This window comes from Triturus cristatus, chromosome 7 (genome assembly GCF_964204655.1).
Source record: "Triturus cristatus chromosome 7, aTriCri1.1, whole genome shotgun sequence".
NCBI classification, from domain to species: Eukaryota; Metazoa; Chordata; class Amphibia; order Caudata; family Salamandridae; genus Triturus; species Triturus cristatus.
Genome location: NC_140590.1, coordinates 598,727,099 through 598,742,964, shown reverse-complemented (window position 1 = coordinate 598,742,964; position 15,866 = coordinate 598,727,099). Strand labels below are relative to the sequence as shown.

General features: G+C 46.6%; 1 protein-coding gene across 3 annotated transcripts in view; it reads right to left on the bottom strand.

The window, feature by feature from the left end:
* STXBP4 (syntaxin binding protein 4) overlaps positions 1 to 15,866 on the bottom strand; it is a 686,902-nt gene that overhangs the window by 498,696 nt on the left and 172,340 nt on the right. For all 3 annotated transcript variants that reach the window (XM_085617160.1, XM_085617162.1, XM_085617161.1), the window contains exons 4-5: positions 15,437 to 15,543; positions 662 to 860 (exon numbers count right to left, since the gene is read on the bottom strand). In XM_085617160.1, the coding sequence (XP_085473286.1) occupies positions 662 to 860; positions 15,437 to 15,543 (306 nt within the window). The remainder of the gene's footprint in view (positions 1 to 661; positions 861 to 15,436; positions 15,544 to 15,866) is intronic.

The window sequence follows — 15,866 nt, the reverse complement described above, 5'->3', positions numbered from 1 at the left end:
GCTATTCCCCTTCAACAGATGGGTTGGACACAGTAAGCTAGCAGATGTTAAATGGCTTTCCCCCACTAAGGAAAACCCCTATAAGACCTTCTGATTATATCTACGGTATCCTATTTGTGCAATGGTGGTCTGAAACCAAACATATTGTTGTGTACCCGGTTGTAGAAGTGTGACAAATGCGTTATTATGACTCCACTGTGTATGTTCCTAGCACCGAATAGAGTCCCAGATAAGACATTGTTATATTTATACGTTGCAAAAACCAATCTAGAAATGGAAAAAAAGAGTATGATACTATGTGCAAATATTTGTTAAACTACAGTCAATATTGTGTCAACAGGAATGGGTGCTGTAAAAAACAACTGAGTAAACACAACTTTGTCCCAGTAAGAATACATCTCTACAAGTAGGTTCCAATTAGCTACCTATATGTACATGTAGGTATTTCCAACACACGAGTCTAGCATAAAGCGAAGGGACTCTATAAATGGAGGATGCAAGGCACAAGCACAGGGATGGAAGAAGGGACAGAAACGTGGGAATATGCACAGCATTACGAATCATGACAAGATGTTATGGAAAAACAAGGAATTGAAGGCAAACATGATTACATGGAAGAGGGCAAAGAAGGGGTAGAAAGACAACAGGGCTAAAGATTTACCTGACATTTGTTCATTGCACCAGGAGTGGAAGCAGTCTTGGGATCAAACCTATCAAAAGAGGTAGAAAAACTAGCCGGTGTAGTTTGCTTCTGAATTTCTTCTAATGGTGCAGCTAGTGTGTTCAATGCCAGAGAGCTTTCGTCGTTGTTGGAAATAGTTTTCTGCCGAATGAAACCGATTTCCCAGGTAGGTTCTCGCCTAAAGTTTATAGAAAAAACAGATCATGCATCAAACATAGAAACACGGCTATTGCAATGGTGTCCATTTTCGATAGAACTGCATTTTCAAGCCCAGGATGGGGGCATGCCTTTCCACTGTACACGGACATGTATATGGTAGATTCCCTAAAAAGTGCCACGCATGCATTACCAGCAACAGAGTGACCCTGCTTAATAGCACACTGCAGCATGGCATCTGTAGGTACAAATGTCAATCCGAGCTTTCTGCGTCGTAATCATTCAAAAGGCTGGAACCCCTGGAAACGTGAGCGAATGGGGAAAAATCACCCCTAGACAATGCGGTGATTCACCATTTCAAATTCTGTGAATTTGCTGAGTACACGATTGGTGCAATATTCTTCATAAACAATCTGTAGGCACTCAATCCAGGCACAAAGGAGCAGCACTGTGTTTAGTCTACAGTTCCGATCAAACCATTTTATAATGTGCCACATTGCCATATTTTATATTTATAGAGGAGATGACTATGGTCCCTCTTAAAAGTGCACCAGACCTGCCAAAAATTGCTGGTACTGTCCCATCAAAAGTCTGACTGGTCTGCTGAGAAAGGTCAGTGCTTTCCATTAGAAATACTTTTATTTTTCTATGAACAGTATGAATAGTAGGAATTTTGAATAGTTCCACTTCTTAGCCCCGAGGAGCCTTCCCAGGAATCTGAATTGCTTAGAGAGGATTATAAAGACAGAATTAGGGCCTAAAATATATTTTTTTTAGTGTTACGATTTGCAGGAACGCAAGCTACTACCTATTGTGATCCTTGTGGGACACGAATAGGACATGTCTAGAAATTTCCCAAAGCACAAATGTAATATTGGTCACACATGCCCCCTAAAAACATACGATTATATAAAATTGATTAATTGAGAAAAAACTAAAAAGTGATGCATAGAATGCTTGAATTGATCTAAGCACGAACCATAGTCAATGCATCATTTTTACTTACAGTGTCTTTACCGACAGTGACCAACCACATGCAAATTAGCCTTGCACCTACCTCAATAGGAACAATCCAGCTCAAACAGCTAGACCTTTAACGTTCTACGCACTCTATAGCATAGTCTGGATGTTTACGGGGTGAAACAAAAATGCATAAAAGGAGTTTTTGGAGAAGATTTTTCAGCCAGCAAATGACTTTGCATTTATTGAACAGGTCGTATTAATTTTATGAACTATATAAACACACACAAACCTGTTTATATATATATATATATATATATATATACACGTACACACACACACACACACACATATATACATATATATGCCACAAAAGATTCTCACTGTCAGAAGAACCGGAGGGACACAGCGGGGATTCCAGGTAAGTCGTTTATTTTCATAAGAGCATTGGCATGACGCGTTTCGACGTAAAGTGTTTTTATCAAATGCCTGCTGACAAAAATGTTTCCCACCAGTTCACTTGTAAAGTACCCCCATCCGTTCAACATTGGTTGCACCTTCAGGTGGGCCGGATCAGAGTCACAAACAACACTGCAGCTGCATCGTCAAACTGCAGATCCCAGCATGCAGCTCTCACAGCATGCTAGGTGAGTATCTCCCTATAGATATATATACATAGTAATTAGAGGATGCGAGTCGTTTCCAAGTAATAACTCTGATTAAGACAATTTAAATAATCTAACCTGGGCTTAGTCCCCTGTAACTATGGCACAGAGAAGACTGGCTTACATTAGTAAATGTGTGTAAAGTATTTAGCAGGACCGAAAGTATTAAAAAGTCAAAACACAACACAATAAAAAAAATCCCACAACCAATTACTAAATATCAAGAAATATTTACTGAAAAAAAGAACACAAAAATGATTAAAATCCAATCAGGTGAACTAGAGATATGATTTTTTAAGGTTTTATGGGTAAAAGCTAATACCCATGGGAGAGTAAAGAGGGAGTATATATATATATATATATATATATATATATATATATACATATATATATATATTGCATCCAATCCTAGTTTCCTTCGGTAAGAAACAGGCACTGACTCAGTGGGATGACTTCAAAAAGATTCTTTATTCCATATATATATATATATATATATATATATATTTCAGGACAATCCTATTAGTCCAGTTGGAGTTAGAAAATAAATTTTTTTTAAAAAAAGGTGTGGTCAATAGATAGAATATGATGATTCCTCGGAGTACTCAAATTACAGGAAACTACCAACATTTTTCGACCTTTATTGCCAGTCTGGAAATCGTCAGAGGTCTTTGTCAGGGTAATGTGAACTCCCCAGCTGTACAGAACACGTAATCCAAGGATTAAAGTAGCAAACAGATTATTTTCCATACCAATCGGACTACCGATCTGACGTTCACCTATTAAGTTACACTTAACTCAGAACATGTTAATTATCAGCAGTAGTAAAGGACAAAATGGTTTGTGATACTATCTGAATTAAAAACCGAGCTAATTAGCACAAGTCAAATCCAAACGTTCTGATCAAGAAAAAAATCGCTATGTCAGGACCAAACTTCATATTTACCACTCACCACTATGTGGACACTGCACACGCTAGACAGAATGTGGAGGTGTAAGTGCTGTACACCTATAAGTCAAGACAAGTGATCCAACTTCATTAAAAGTGCTGCTGTGTTGCATTCATGGGGCTTAGATTATGCATGACCACACATACCCACGTCAACTGAACTATGGGCTTCATGGATCAGTGTGAGGGGGCCTGTCCTCTCTAGGCACACGCTGATCCGATCAAAAGATGTCACGCAATATCATATAAAAAAATATATTCTAACAAATGTGGTTGCCAGGGGGGAGCTATTAAAATAATATGTATATAAACTCAACACATCGTACATTTTTTCAGAAATATTGACAATGGCAAGGAACACGTGTAGCCTGGAGCCTGGAGGAATGTTCTCCTTGGCTTTCTGATGTATTTAGAGGCAAATGAGGTGCTAGAATTGTAGGGGAGCAGGGAACAAAAAATCTGTTTGAGGTTAGAGGTGCAGAACATTTTTAGGCAGTTCTCACTTGGGGTGTGGAAGCAGTGGGGGTATTAGAAACAGAATACGCACAACCTTAGTGGACTTTTGGAACGATGAACATTTTACACAAGGAATATGGGCGAGTGAGGCTTTTTATGAGATTTTGATCACTTTCTACAAGTCAGTGTCGACCACCAATTTCACAATTATTCATGAAGGAGTGTGGAGGGACCAAATAGTGATTGTTATAAATACCAAAAGAGTGCAAGAAAGTTTAATGAAGACCGACCATTATTGGAGGCAAAGGGACTATTTATACTGTGGAAAACATCCAGTTAGTAAAGAGGAATGTAAAAATGGGCGAATGTTTGCTGTGTCAGTATAACCCATGAAGAAATTAAAATAACAAAGAGGCCAGCAACAGTGTGGCAAGTGAAATGTGTTAAATATAATATGAATTGAACATTTTACAGATATAGCACTGGACATATGGGCTTATTTAGTGATTACTTGGAGGTAGGTAGGGACTGTTCTATTATTGGTAGAAAAGGACAGTTTAGAACGGTGGGCAAGAAAACAAGACAAGAAGCCACGAAATAAAAGAGTATCTGTAATCAGAAGATAAGATGAGGGAAGAAGATAATCTGTCGAAGATAGTAAGTACAGGAGAAGTAAATAGACAGGCTAATTCCTGGTAGTGACCAGATCACCACTATGCTTGCTGTCTTTTTTTATGTTCATATTCTTTTGTCTGATCTGGGTTCATTCAGGAGAAACTAATGTGTAGGGATATGTTGGCATTGTAGCTATTTTAAAAAGAGAATTACTCAGATATGTGTACCCAGCAAAGAATGCTGCGATTATATTATACTAAATGAGATCAAAGAAAATTGCAGATAAGGAAAACATAATTTACCTGTAACAATTGGTTTGAGCTTGTAGTGCTAGGAGTTATTTGCTTTTACACTCCTGCCATCTAGTGTTAGGCTCTGACATTGCAAGCTTTCTTTTCGAAAAAGATGCGGTTTCAAGGTGACTCAAGCTACTTCCTCTGAAATCCGAAATACACCAGCACAGATTCCACCCTAGATTGTATTTTCCCCTACTGGTGTTAGTGTGAGGATGAGAAGCATAATAATGTATGTGAACAGAGAAAGAAAATGTATGGATAAAGATGGTAAGGATTAATGTAAACACATGATGACGTGAGCACGCATCCAGAGAGGGGGGTATGGGACATATGATTATGCTGCATTACAAGCTGCAAACTGATTGTTACAGTTTACGTTTCCATTTGCAGGATACTGTGCATATACTGAAGAGAAGTACCCGACTCCTAAAGCGGAGTCTTGCAAGCAACAGTGAAAGATGTGGGGAACAGCGTTTTAAGTACCATTTGTCTAACTTGAGCTTCTAGTTGGGCATGAATCTCCGCGTTGTGATACTTGGAGAGCACGTGGATAGATGAACACGTAGCAGTTTTGAAGAGGTGTGCAAATGGAATATTGCCTATAAAGGCCAGTATGGCACCTTTCAAGTAAGTAGAATGCGCCTTAGGCTGGGCACACAGTATGCGTTTGGCTCTGGAACAATAAATCTTTATGAAGTTTGCAATCCACCTGGCAAGGAAATCTTTGGAAATTGTCTTGCCATGGCTTGGATGGACAAATGCAATAAGCATTTGCTTGCTCTGTCTGATGAACTTGGCACGGTCAATGTAGTACGTATTGGCTTTTTCAAACATCCAACGTATGTAACGGTCTTTCAATAACTTATGGTTACGGAAAAAAATAAGGCAAGTCAATGGTCTTGTTGACATGAATAGGAGAAATGACTTTTGGTAAGAAACAAAGGTGCATCCTAAGGACAACTCAGTCTTTCTGCAGTTGGAAAGCAGGTTCCTCAATGGCCAAAACGTACAGTTCACCTACTCTGTAGTTACACTAGTAGAAGAGACAGTGCAGGTCATGAAAGTTGAGTAAGATCAGTATTTAAGGTTCCCTAAAGGGTGTGCTGGTACTCTAGGTGGAATTAGCCTCTTAAGGTTTTAACAACAGTAATTTTAAAGACTGCCTGGTGTGTGTTTTAAAACTAGGCAGCTATTGCGGTCAGATGTATAGCTACTGCGGAAAAGGCCACTTGTGATTTTGGGACAACAAACAACAAGCAACAAATAATATTTGACTGTCAAGGGGTGTATGTTACATTGTTACAATAGTGAACACATTGCTTCCATTTGGCTGCATAACATGCTCATGTGATGGGTTTTCATCTCTCTTTTGTTCAATGTGCATGCATTCTATAGGTAGCTGTATAATCGCAAATTCTAGGACCTTACGTGGCAAAGTGCACTACTGAGCACCCCAAGATTCAGGTGCACTTACCGTCCTGATGGGTGAGTAATTCTGGGCACACTTCAAAGTTTCTTGTGAAGGTAAATTAACGTCTCTAGAAGAAGAGAAACCATATCCAGTGCAGGTGGGAGCTGTGAGAACCAACATCATAGATGCTTGTTGCATTTTCCTGGTGACACACAGAATCAATGGTAGAGGGGAAAAACTGTATGCAAATGAATCTGCCCAGCTGATCAATAGGCCATTGCCTAGGTACGTGGCTAAGACTACTTGGATACTAAATATTGCCATTTGGTGTTCTTGTATAAGGTGAACAGGTCATGTGCTGGTGTGTACAACACTAGGATTTTTGATTAAGCGCCCGATTGCTGATCCCCTACTCATGGGTTTGCTGATGTGCCCTGCTGAGAACATCTGCACAGTCCATGATGAACAGCCCAATGACTAATTGTCTGGTGAGCTTGATTTCGCGGCGAGTGTGTGTGCTCCTTCAGGGCAGTCGCGTTGTGAGCCTGAATGAGAATGACCTTATTGGAAATGTGTTTCTGAAAGGTTCGAAGAGCTAACTGCACTGCCATCAGCTCCAGCGCATAAAGATTCTCTTGTGGCAACTACTGTTCCTGGATTGTGAGGTCATCTATGTGAGCTCTTCAACTCAAGAGGAAGGTCTATATGTTGATGGTCACCTATGGTTGTGGGTCGAGAAACCACTTGCCCAATAACAAGTTGTTCTTGTTGCAACAATAGAATGTGTGCATGGACACTGGGCTCCATCAACAATATATCTTCACCCCTAATACCATTACGTTTCCCAGGGCAGCCAAGGGTCTTGTAAACTGAAGCCTCTGCCAAATCACAACAGTCCAGGCCTCTGGAGTCACTCCGTAATCATGGGAGGCATCGCTGCCAGACAGGGCTTGGCATGGCCTCTTTTGGCCTCTCAACATCTGATATTACAGAATAGTTTATCCCCGTTTGACTCATTTCACCCCTGATGGATACCCATTAGCACTCTTGCGGGGGTCTGGCCCCATTGTGTATCCCATACTTTGCAATTTGGCATGCACCGTATACCAGTACAGTTTAATCTGTGGGGAATCCCCAAATCATATGGAACAAAGTGCAGTTCTCCAGCACGCAGTGTGTACAGACATCCGTCGGGGTTTTGTTAATTTTGTACAAATTCTCAGGGGTACACTAGATACAGTGGAAGTATTTAAACTGCACTAGGGACAGCCTCGAGGAGGCTGGGTGAGTCTTGGCCACCATCTTGGCTTCACACCAATCCTCCTGGTCTCCTGTCCCAATATCCTCCAACCATCGTTCCCTCAGAAGAGTGAATGAGTTGGGTGTGTTGACCACTGAATGTTCTGTAGAGTCTTGAGATGCCCTTACTGTCCACCGTTCCTAGTTCCGGGTTAAGGGCCTTTTTACTGGGTTCGAGGGCATAACGTAATTACAGAAAACAGACAAATTGTGATTTACGAAGATTGTATTATGCCCCCAACTCTTTATGAGTTCATGTGCGGGCCTGCCCTGACCTTCCCCGGGGTTGAGATCCCAAATCTATCCTAGGGTTCAAAATCCTGCAGTCCTGAGACTGAGGGCAGCCATTCCCCTTTACATGGATGTGAATTGTGTCGGCTTTTCCATCGATTGGATGTGCCTAGGTGCCTTGCAACAACAATCCACCACTAGTCCTACGAAGGCTTACCCGCATACAGGAGCATCATCACCCTATATATTACCAATTCCTGTAGTTCAAGTCTCAATATAGGGTCATCCAGGGATGAGCAGAGTCATTGATTAATGGAAAGTAAGAGTGCCGCCCAGGTATACAGCTGTATATATGGAACTCCTAGACTTTACACTTCTTACAAACGCTACTATAGGGGGCCCCCCACCCCACATGCAGTGGGTAAGGATACCACGCAGGTTGTCAAGGAAGCAGGCAGAGGTACGAGCAATAGTAGTGATGGGAGAGAAATAATTTTAAATAGGGCTACCCTCCCCATGATCGAAAGTGGAAGCTTGCCCCATGCTGTTACTTTCTGTGTACATTTGAGTTTCTATGTTTAATCCCCACTATTCATCTGGAGATAGCAGGATCTGCCTGTCCATTTATCTAAAGGGGCTGGCGGACATCCGGAGAGCGGAATTGCAGGCCAGGACCCCTTTGTGGGCATCGCAATCGGGACCACCCCGATGTATGCCAGTTTACCCGATACATCCCTATACACGGTGAGGATCTGAAAAATTCTTGTGGACGACTGGTCAATAGTGCTGTAGGTATAATAACACATATGCGGTATTCCATGTAATTTCCCCTGTCTATCTTTTTTGACTTTTTGAAGACCATATCAGCTGTGTCCTGTGCACACCGAATGTTGGCATTGAAGATCATTTTCTACTCGTCCACAGTCGTCATTACCCTTTTCTAATTAGCCAAGACGAGGAGGTTCAGCAACTACTTGATCTCCTCCCATTGATGGCCATCATATCTGGAGAGCGGAGTGATTGAATGGGTAATATAACTTTACAATGCTGCCCCTAACGTTAACGCTTGGGAGAGGCATCTATTCTCTTACTCGGCTCCTTAAGAACGAGGGCACCGTCTTTACCCTGCATAAGAGCTCTCTTATGTGCCATGTGTCCGCCCAGTAAATCAGGTGAGACCTACCCATGTATGAACAGAGGGTCTTTTAATGTAGGTTTACATTTTTCCTTAACCCTTGTAGTAAGCGCTCTAGGTCACAAATTGTGACTCACTCTGATTGGAGGCCATCACAGGGATGATGGTGTGCTAGGGTCGGCAGACAACCATGTCTGTGATTCCGTAAAGAAAATGAGACCGCATTTATAATAAATAAAAATAAAAAAGAGGTTTCTTTTTCGATTTTTAAAGAATATTACGAAATAGGCAGTGGACTCTCGGCCATTATTTATTCCCAAACAAACTTTTTTATGAGATCCACAATGGGGTTGGGGTCCCACCTCAGGAGTCTCTAATTTGTCAATATTTTGCTACCTGATTACTGCCATTAAACATTGATTAATCACATAGCTTTCTGCAATTTGGAAAAAATGTCTACAGCAAGTCTCTTACAAACTGCAGATTCTTATCCAGTCACAAAGTCACTTAAAGAAGCAGTAAAAATTCACAGATTCCTAAAATTACTTTAGTACGTTCTAAAAAAGAATGTTTAATGGCCACAAACAAATAATTGCAGTGCTTGTGACCCTTAAAATGCTTTGTACATCTGGCCCGATATGCTGAAGAGTTATCAGTAAGGGAACCCTTTGCAGGTTATCCCCCCCAAAAACATTCAAGCTAAGGGTCTATACCATAGTCATGCCAAGTGTCTTGCTGCTGGCCCCGTGTCTAGATACCAGGGCACGGGGTCTGCAAAGAGGTCCTGGTCAGAATTTGAGTGAACAAAGTGCCGGGCACCGTTGCGGTGAAGGTGGTGGTGAGGAAGCGTCTACCGTTTAGGAAACAGGCCAGCCCCGAGCTCTTTGAAGCCAGCCTCCACAACAATAAGGCAACTTTTTGTGCGAAGGCTGTGTGGTGGAAGAAGGCCTAGCAAGAGTGTCTGGGTGTATGTAGATAGTTCAGGAATAGTGTCAGGCTGATCGATTCCCTTGAGGGGGGTGGGAATTTGTTACAGTTAGCGCTCTAGCGTTAGACGCTAGAGCGCATAAGGACACTACGCAACGCGTACGCCACGTTCGTGGAGTACGCCTCTGTATAAAATAAAGGGGCGTGGCCTGCTGAGTCAGTCACGCGCCGAGACCCAGACACGAAGTGTGGCGTCCATCATTGTAGCTGCGGGGCATGTAACGAGGGCCTCCATCAGCGCTAACGGCCCTATAACACTGGCGACGAGTGCGAAGATCGACCCCGTGTGCCCCAGCTGGAAGACGCGCTCCGCGGCAGTCCCGCGCGCGCGCACGTGATCCTGACGGGCCCGACTGAAACCGGCTCCGTCTCACGCGGGCAGTGCAGCTGGGCCCCTCTGACCTACGGTGAGTGCACGTGTGCACCGGACACGGCCCATTTTGGCAGATGAACATTCCTGCCACTGAACTGAGTGACTCTGTGTCCCTGCTGTGCCCTGGCTGGGCCCTGAAGCCCTCTGCCCCAGTTGCCTGCTGTGCCCTGGCTGAGCCCTGACGCCCTCTGTCAATCCAAGGTGTGGGCATCTCTTGCCACTGCGGCCTCCTCTGCCTGCTGCCGTCCCTCCTGCTGTGCTGTGCCCCAGGGAGCCATGGGTGATGATGAGCGCCCCGCCCAGGCAGTGCCCCTGCACCCCGCGTCCGGCGTTCTGCCGCCGTTTAGTGAAGCTGCGGACCCTGCCACTGCCGCCCCACGCTGGCAAACGTGGATTGGCCGACTCGACAACTATTTTGCGGGCACCAGGGAGACGGATGGCACCGTGAAAAGGTCTCTACTACTCCACTATGCAGGGGAAGAAGTTTATCTCCTATTCAAGCACCTCCCCAACACAGGGAACGCGGACGACTATGACGCGGCCGTGAGAGCCCTCAATGTGCATTTCGACCCCCAGTTGAACCCGGATTTTGAACATTTCAAATTGCGCCAAGCGAGGCAAAAGGAAGGGGAGTCGGTGGATGCATTCCACGCTCGACTGAGGGTGCTGGCAGACACGCACCTCGTGGGTGATAGAGCCAAGGAGGAGATCAGAGCACAGATAATATGCGGCATACGCAGCAAAAAGTTACGAACACTCATTCTCCGCCAACCGAACATCCCGATGGCGGACATTCTAGTGCTGGCACGGTCCCATGATCTATCCGACGCCCGCGCAGAGGAGATGGAGATGGCGCTCACACGAGGCGCCGGGTCAGGAGTAACAGTCAAAACGGAGCGGGCCGACGCAATACAGACGCGTGAAGCTTCCCGCCGGCGGCAAAGAAGCCTGCAGCCCCGTGCGGGTACTGCGGGTATGACGAGCACGGAGGCAGGACGTGCCCTGCGAAAGGAAAGGCGTGTGACAACTGCGGCGTGATGAACCACTTTGCGTCTGTTTGCCGCAAACGAGCCACGCAACGGGACCGGAGGGGAAAGAGGCCAGAGAAGGCCATGGTGAGACAACTATCCCAGCTGTCGCTGTCCTCCCCCACCAACCCAGGGCGCAAGCAAGCGCAGGCCCTGCGGGAAGATGCAATGGAGTCCGATGATGACGAAGGGGAAACATACCTGATTTCATTCACCAGAGCCCTCAAGAGCTCGAGAAGACCACAACCGAGGTGCGCGTCCTAGTCGCTGGATCCCGGATAAACGCAGTGATCGACACAGGGGCGTCAGTCACCGTGATGGGAGTGCAGCAATACAATCGCCTCTGACCCAAGCCCGAACTCCGACGGTCAAAAGCCCAGATTTATGCCTACGGAAGTGACACACCGCTGCCCTTGGCAGGAAAGATGATGGTGCCGGTGAAGTCGGATGACGCAGAGATAACGATTGACATACATGTGATCAATCAAGAGGCAGACACCCTCCTCAGCGGGCACGCAGCCGAAGACCTAGGGTTGATCGCATTCCTCCGGAAGGTGCAAGAGTCCCAGACGACTACCCTGCTGGACCAGTTTCCGGAGCTGTTCACTGGTCTGGGGAACATCCGACGACCACCAGTCAAGCTCCACATTGACCGTTCAGTCACACCCACAGCGTTAAAACACAGGAGGATTCCTTTCCACCTACGCCCGCTGGTAGAGGAGGAGCTGAGGAGGTTGGAGGAGCAAGGTGTCATAGAGACAGTAACCGGACCCACCCCCTGGGTATCACCCATGGTGATAGCGGAAAAGCCCCGGCAACCAGGCAAGATTCGAGTGTGCATCGACATGAGGCTGCCCAACAAGGCCATCAAAAGGGAGAGGCACATCACGCCCACGATGGATGACATAATCGCAGACCTTAACGGAGCCCGGTGGTTCTCCAAACTGGACCTCAACGCGGGGTACCACCAACTAACGCTGGCCGAAGAGAGCAGGTATATCACTACCTTCAGCACGCACCTGGGGCTACGCAGGTACCGACGCCTTAACTTTGGCATCTCTTCGGCGGCCGAAATATTTCAGAACACTATCAGAGACATCTTGCAGGGGCTACCAGGAGTACTAAACGTCAGTGATGACATACTGATACACGCCACAACAGTGGATGAACACTACCGACGGGTCCGGTCCACACTGATGAGGCTGAGAGAGTTTGGGGTCACGTTGCACAAGGAGAAGTGCCAGTTCTTTCAACAAAGCATCGAGTTCTTCGGATACACGTTTACCAACCATGGCATTCAAGTGGACCCAAGAAAATCCCAGGCTATCAAGAACGCCCCAGCACCGACTTCTGCGTCGGAAGTCCGCAGTTTTCTCGGGATGGCCACGTACTGTGGGCGGTTCATCCCAAACTTGGCTACCACGGCGGAACCTCTCAGACGCCTCACGAAGACAGAAACCCTGTGGCGCTGGGGGCAAGAGGAAGAAGATGCCTTCCATGCTATCAAGACCACGCTGCTGGACCAGGCCACTCTGGTCTACTTTGATCCGACCAGGAAGACAGAACTACTTGTCGACGCCAGCCCGGTGGGACTGGGCGCAGTCCTTACGCAAGAGCAAGAACCAGGGACATGGGCCACCCTGGCCTACGCCAGCAAGGCACTCACCCCAACTGAACAGAGGTATTCTCAGATTGAACGCGAAGCACTAGCCATCCGATGGGGTTGCCGGCATTTCCACCTCTATGTCTGCGGGCACCCTTTTACTGTGGTGACAGACCACCAGCCATTGGTGCCCCTGTTCAAAGGGACAGCACCCCACCCCCCCCCGAGGATCGAGAGGTGGGCCATTGGACTACAACAATACCAGATGGAGGTGACATACCGGCCAGGTGCGAAAAACCCGGCAGACTTTCTGTCACGACACCCGGAAAGGGGGGTGACGTCCCCGGTCGGGAAAGAAGAGGAAGAGGAAACCGAAGCACACATCGACCTCTTAGCTGCTCTGACTTGCCCTCGGATACTGACAATCCAGGAGATCATACGTGCCGGGGAGCACGACGCCGTGCTGGCAAGGACACGGGGGGCTCTTCAAAAAGGGTCATGGGCTGATTTCCTACACACCGCCAACTCGTGGGCAGACGAGGACAAGAAGGACTTGCAGCAGATGTGGCGAGTGCGGAATGAACTAAGTATGACCCGCGATGGTGTCGTCCTGCGAGGGTCTAGGATTGTCATGCCCGCACTACGCCATCAAGCCACGACCATTGCTCACGACGGCCATCAAGGGACGGAGAAGATGAAGACCAGGATGAGGGCGAAGATATGGTTCCCGGGGCTGGATGGCATGGTGGACGAGGTGGTAAGAAGCTGCGCCGCGTGCCAGGTGACGAGCGGCCCGGAGCCTCCGGCCCCCATCGTGACAGAAGAACCAGGAAGGTACCCATGGGACAAGATTAGTATAGACTTCGGGAGCCTCCCAAACGGAAAAGTGTCGCTGGTGGTCATTGACAACTTCTCGAAATATCCCATAGTGGAAGTTCTACCGTCCACAGCCTTCATGTTCGTGGGACCAGCGCTGGAGAAAATATTTGCCATGTTCGGGCGCCCCTCGGAGGTGAAGAGTGACAATGGGCCACCCTTCCACGGTCATGAGTTCCGGGAGTTCCTTCAGCATCAGGGAGTACAACATCGGCGAATCACTCCTCAGTGGCCACAGGCCAACGGAGAAGTAGAACGATTCATGAGGACCCTGAATAAAGTGATTCGAATAGCCGGCGTGGAGCAACTAGACCCCGAGAGGAAAATCCAGCGATTCCTGGGAGAATATCGGAGCACGCCCCACTGCTCCACCAAACAAGCCCAGTGGTCTCTCATGCTCAATGGCCCCCGCCGCGATGGGCTACCCACAGTCCCTGGCTGGGCGCCCCCACCGTTCGAAGCGGAGGAAGTTTTCCAACGACGAGCACACCGCAACCGACAAGTGAGCCGGGCCAGAGGCAGTCGAGACCGCGACATCAGACCAGGGGACAGCGTCCTCGTGAAGGACAGAAGGCCGGGAGGAAAATTCAGACCCCGGTATGAACCAGGTAGTTGGACTGTGGCACAGAGGCGGGGTACAATGGTCACAGCAGAAAGAGGGGTGGAGTCGACCACCAGGAACATCTCGTTGTTCAAACGCATTCCGGAGGCCACCGACCGCGGCCAGAGGGGGCTGGGCGGAGGGGAGGAAGAGATCTCAACCCCAGAGCTGGGACCAGGACTGACGTCCAGCGTAGCCTGCAGCGCCCCAGAGCAGAGCCCTCAGGCCCCGACGAAAGGTGAAGCCCCGAATAGCCACCCACCCAGCTCCGGCACTCGTGCCACTGCCAGGTATGGTCTGAGAGCGAACCCCACGCCAAGCAGCCGCCTTAAAGACTTTGCCTGCCAAGCAAGTGAGTGACTGTTATGGACTTTGGTTTATTTTGTTATCCAAGTTGGGGAGGGATGTTACAGTTAGCGCTCTAGCGTTAGACGCTAGAGCGCATAAGGACACTACGCAACGCGTACGCCACGTTCGTGGCGTACGCCTCTGTATAAAATAAAGGGGCGCGGCCTGCTGAGTCAGTCACGCGCCGAGACCCAGACACGAAGTGTGGCGTCCATCATTGTAGCTGCGGGGCATGTAACGAGGGCCTCCATCAGCGCTAGCGGCCCTATAACAGGAATTCTTGGGGTCTAGGATGTACTTCTGGCAACGAAGGTTGTAAGGGTCCATCTCAACTTCGAGGCTCAATGCATCCATCGTGGCTTCAAGGCGCGGCGCCTCAGTTGACAGATTTACCCGGAATGTCTTCTAACGCTACACAGTCTCCAGTGCAACAGGCAGAGCCAGCTGTCACGCCTATTTCATAAGGGGTTCAACAGTCAAGGGATGGCGCTTGCAAATGAAAACAAGCTTACTGACTTTTGGTTTGTTTCACCATTAAAGTTAAAACTTAAACATGGTTGTTTAAAACTTAAAATAAGATCTCGGGCATAAATGGCCAATAGTGGTAGGTGCAGGAATGTAGCAAAACAGAAAGAAAATGTTAAGTTGGAGAGAGTTAACTAAAATGTTACGGTGCTCTGGAAATAATGCAAGACAAAAAAAATGTGTGTCTATTAAAGGCAGACCAGAGGAAGAATAAAATGTATTGATTTCATAGTAAATATTCACCTCAATTTAGCTCTATTTAATATACTTTTTGCCTCTTCATAAGTCACTCCAATCATGGATTCCTTGTTGATGAATACAAGCTGATCGCCTGGCCTCAATCGTCCATCCTAATAAAAAATACAAACAAAGGAAATTCAAAAACATATTTACTTTCCTTACTACAACCATACACAAGTAAAACCCACTCATCTACAAAACATTAACTATTCTGCTAAAACAACTGAAATGGCACAGCACTGGAGTCTCCTTTAGATTCGGTCTAAACAATAGTTAATGATCAGAGTAATAAGCAAGGATATTCCCTAAAGTGTTAAATGCTTATTTGAAGGCATTTCAAAAGATGTTTATTTTTTAGTTTTCTACCTTGTTTATACTGTATGTAAAATATGTTGATAGATTGAAAACTATAGACACATTGTCTTCAGCAAGA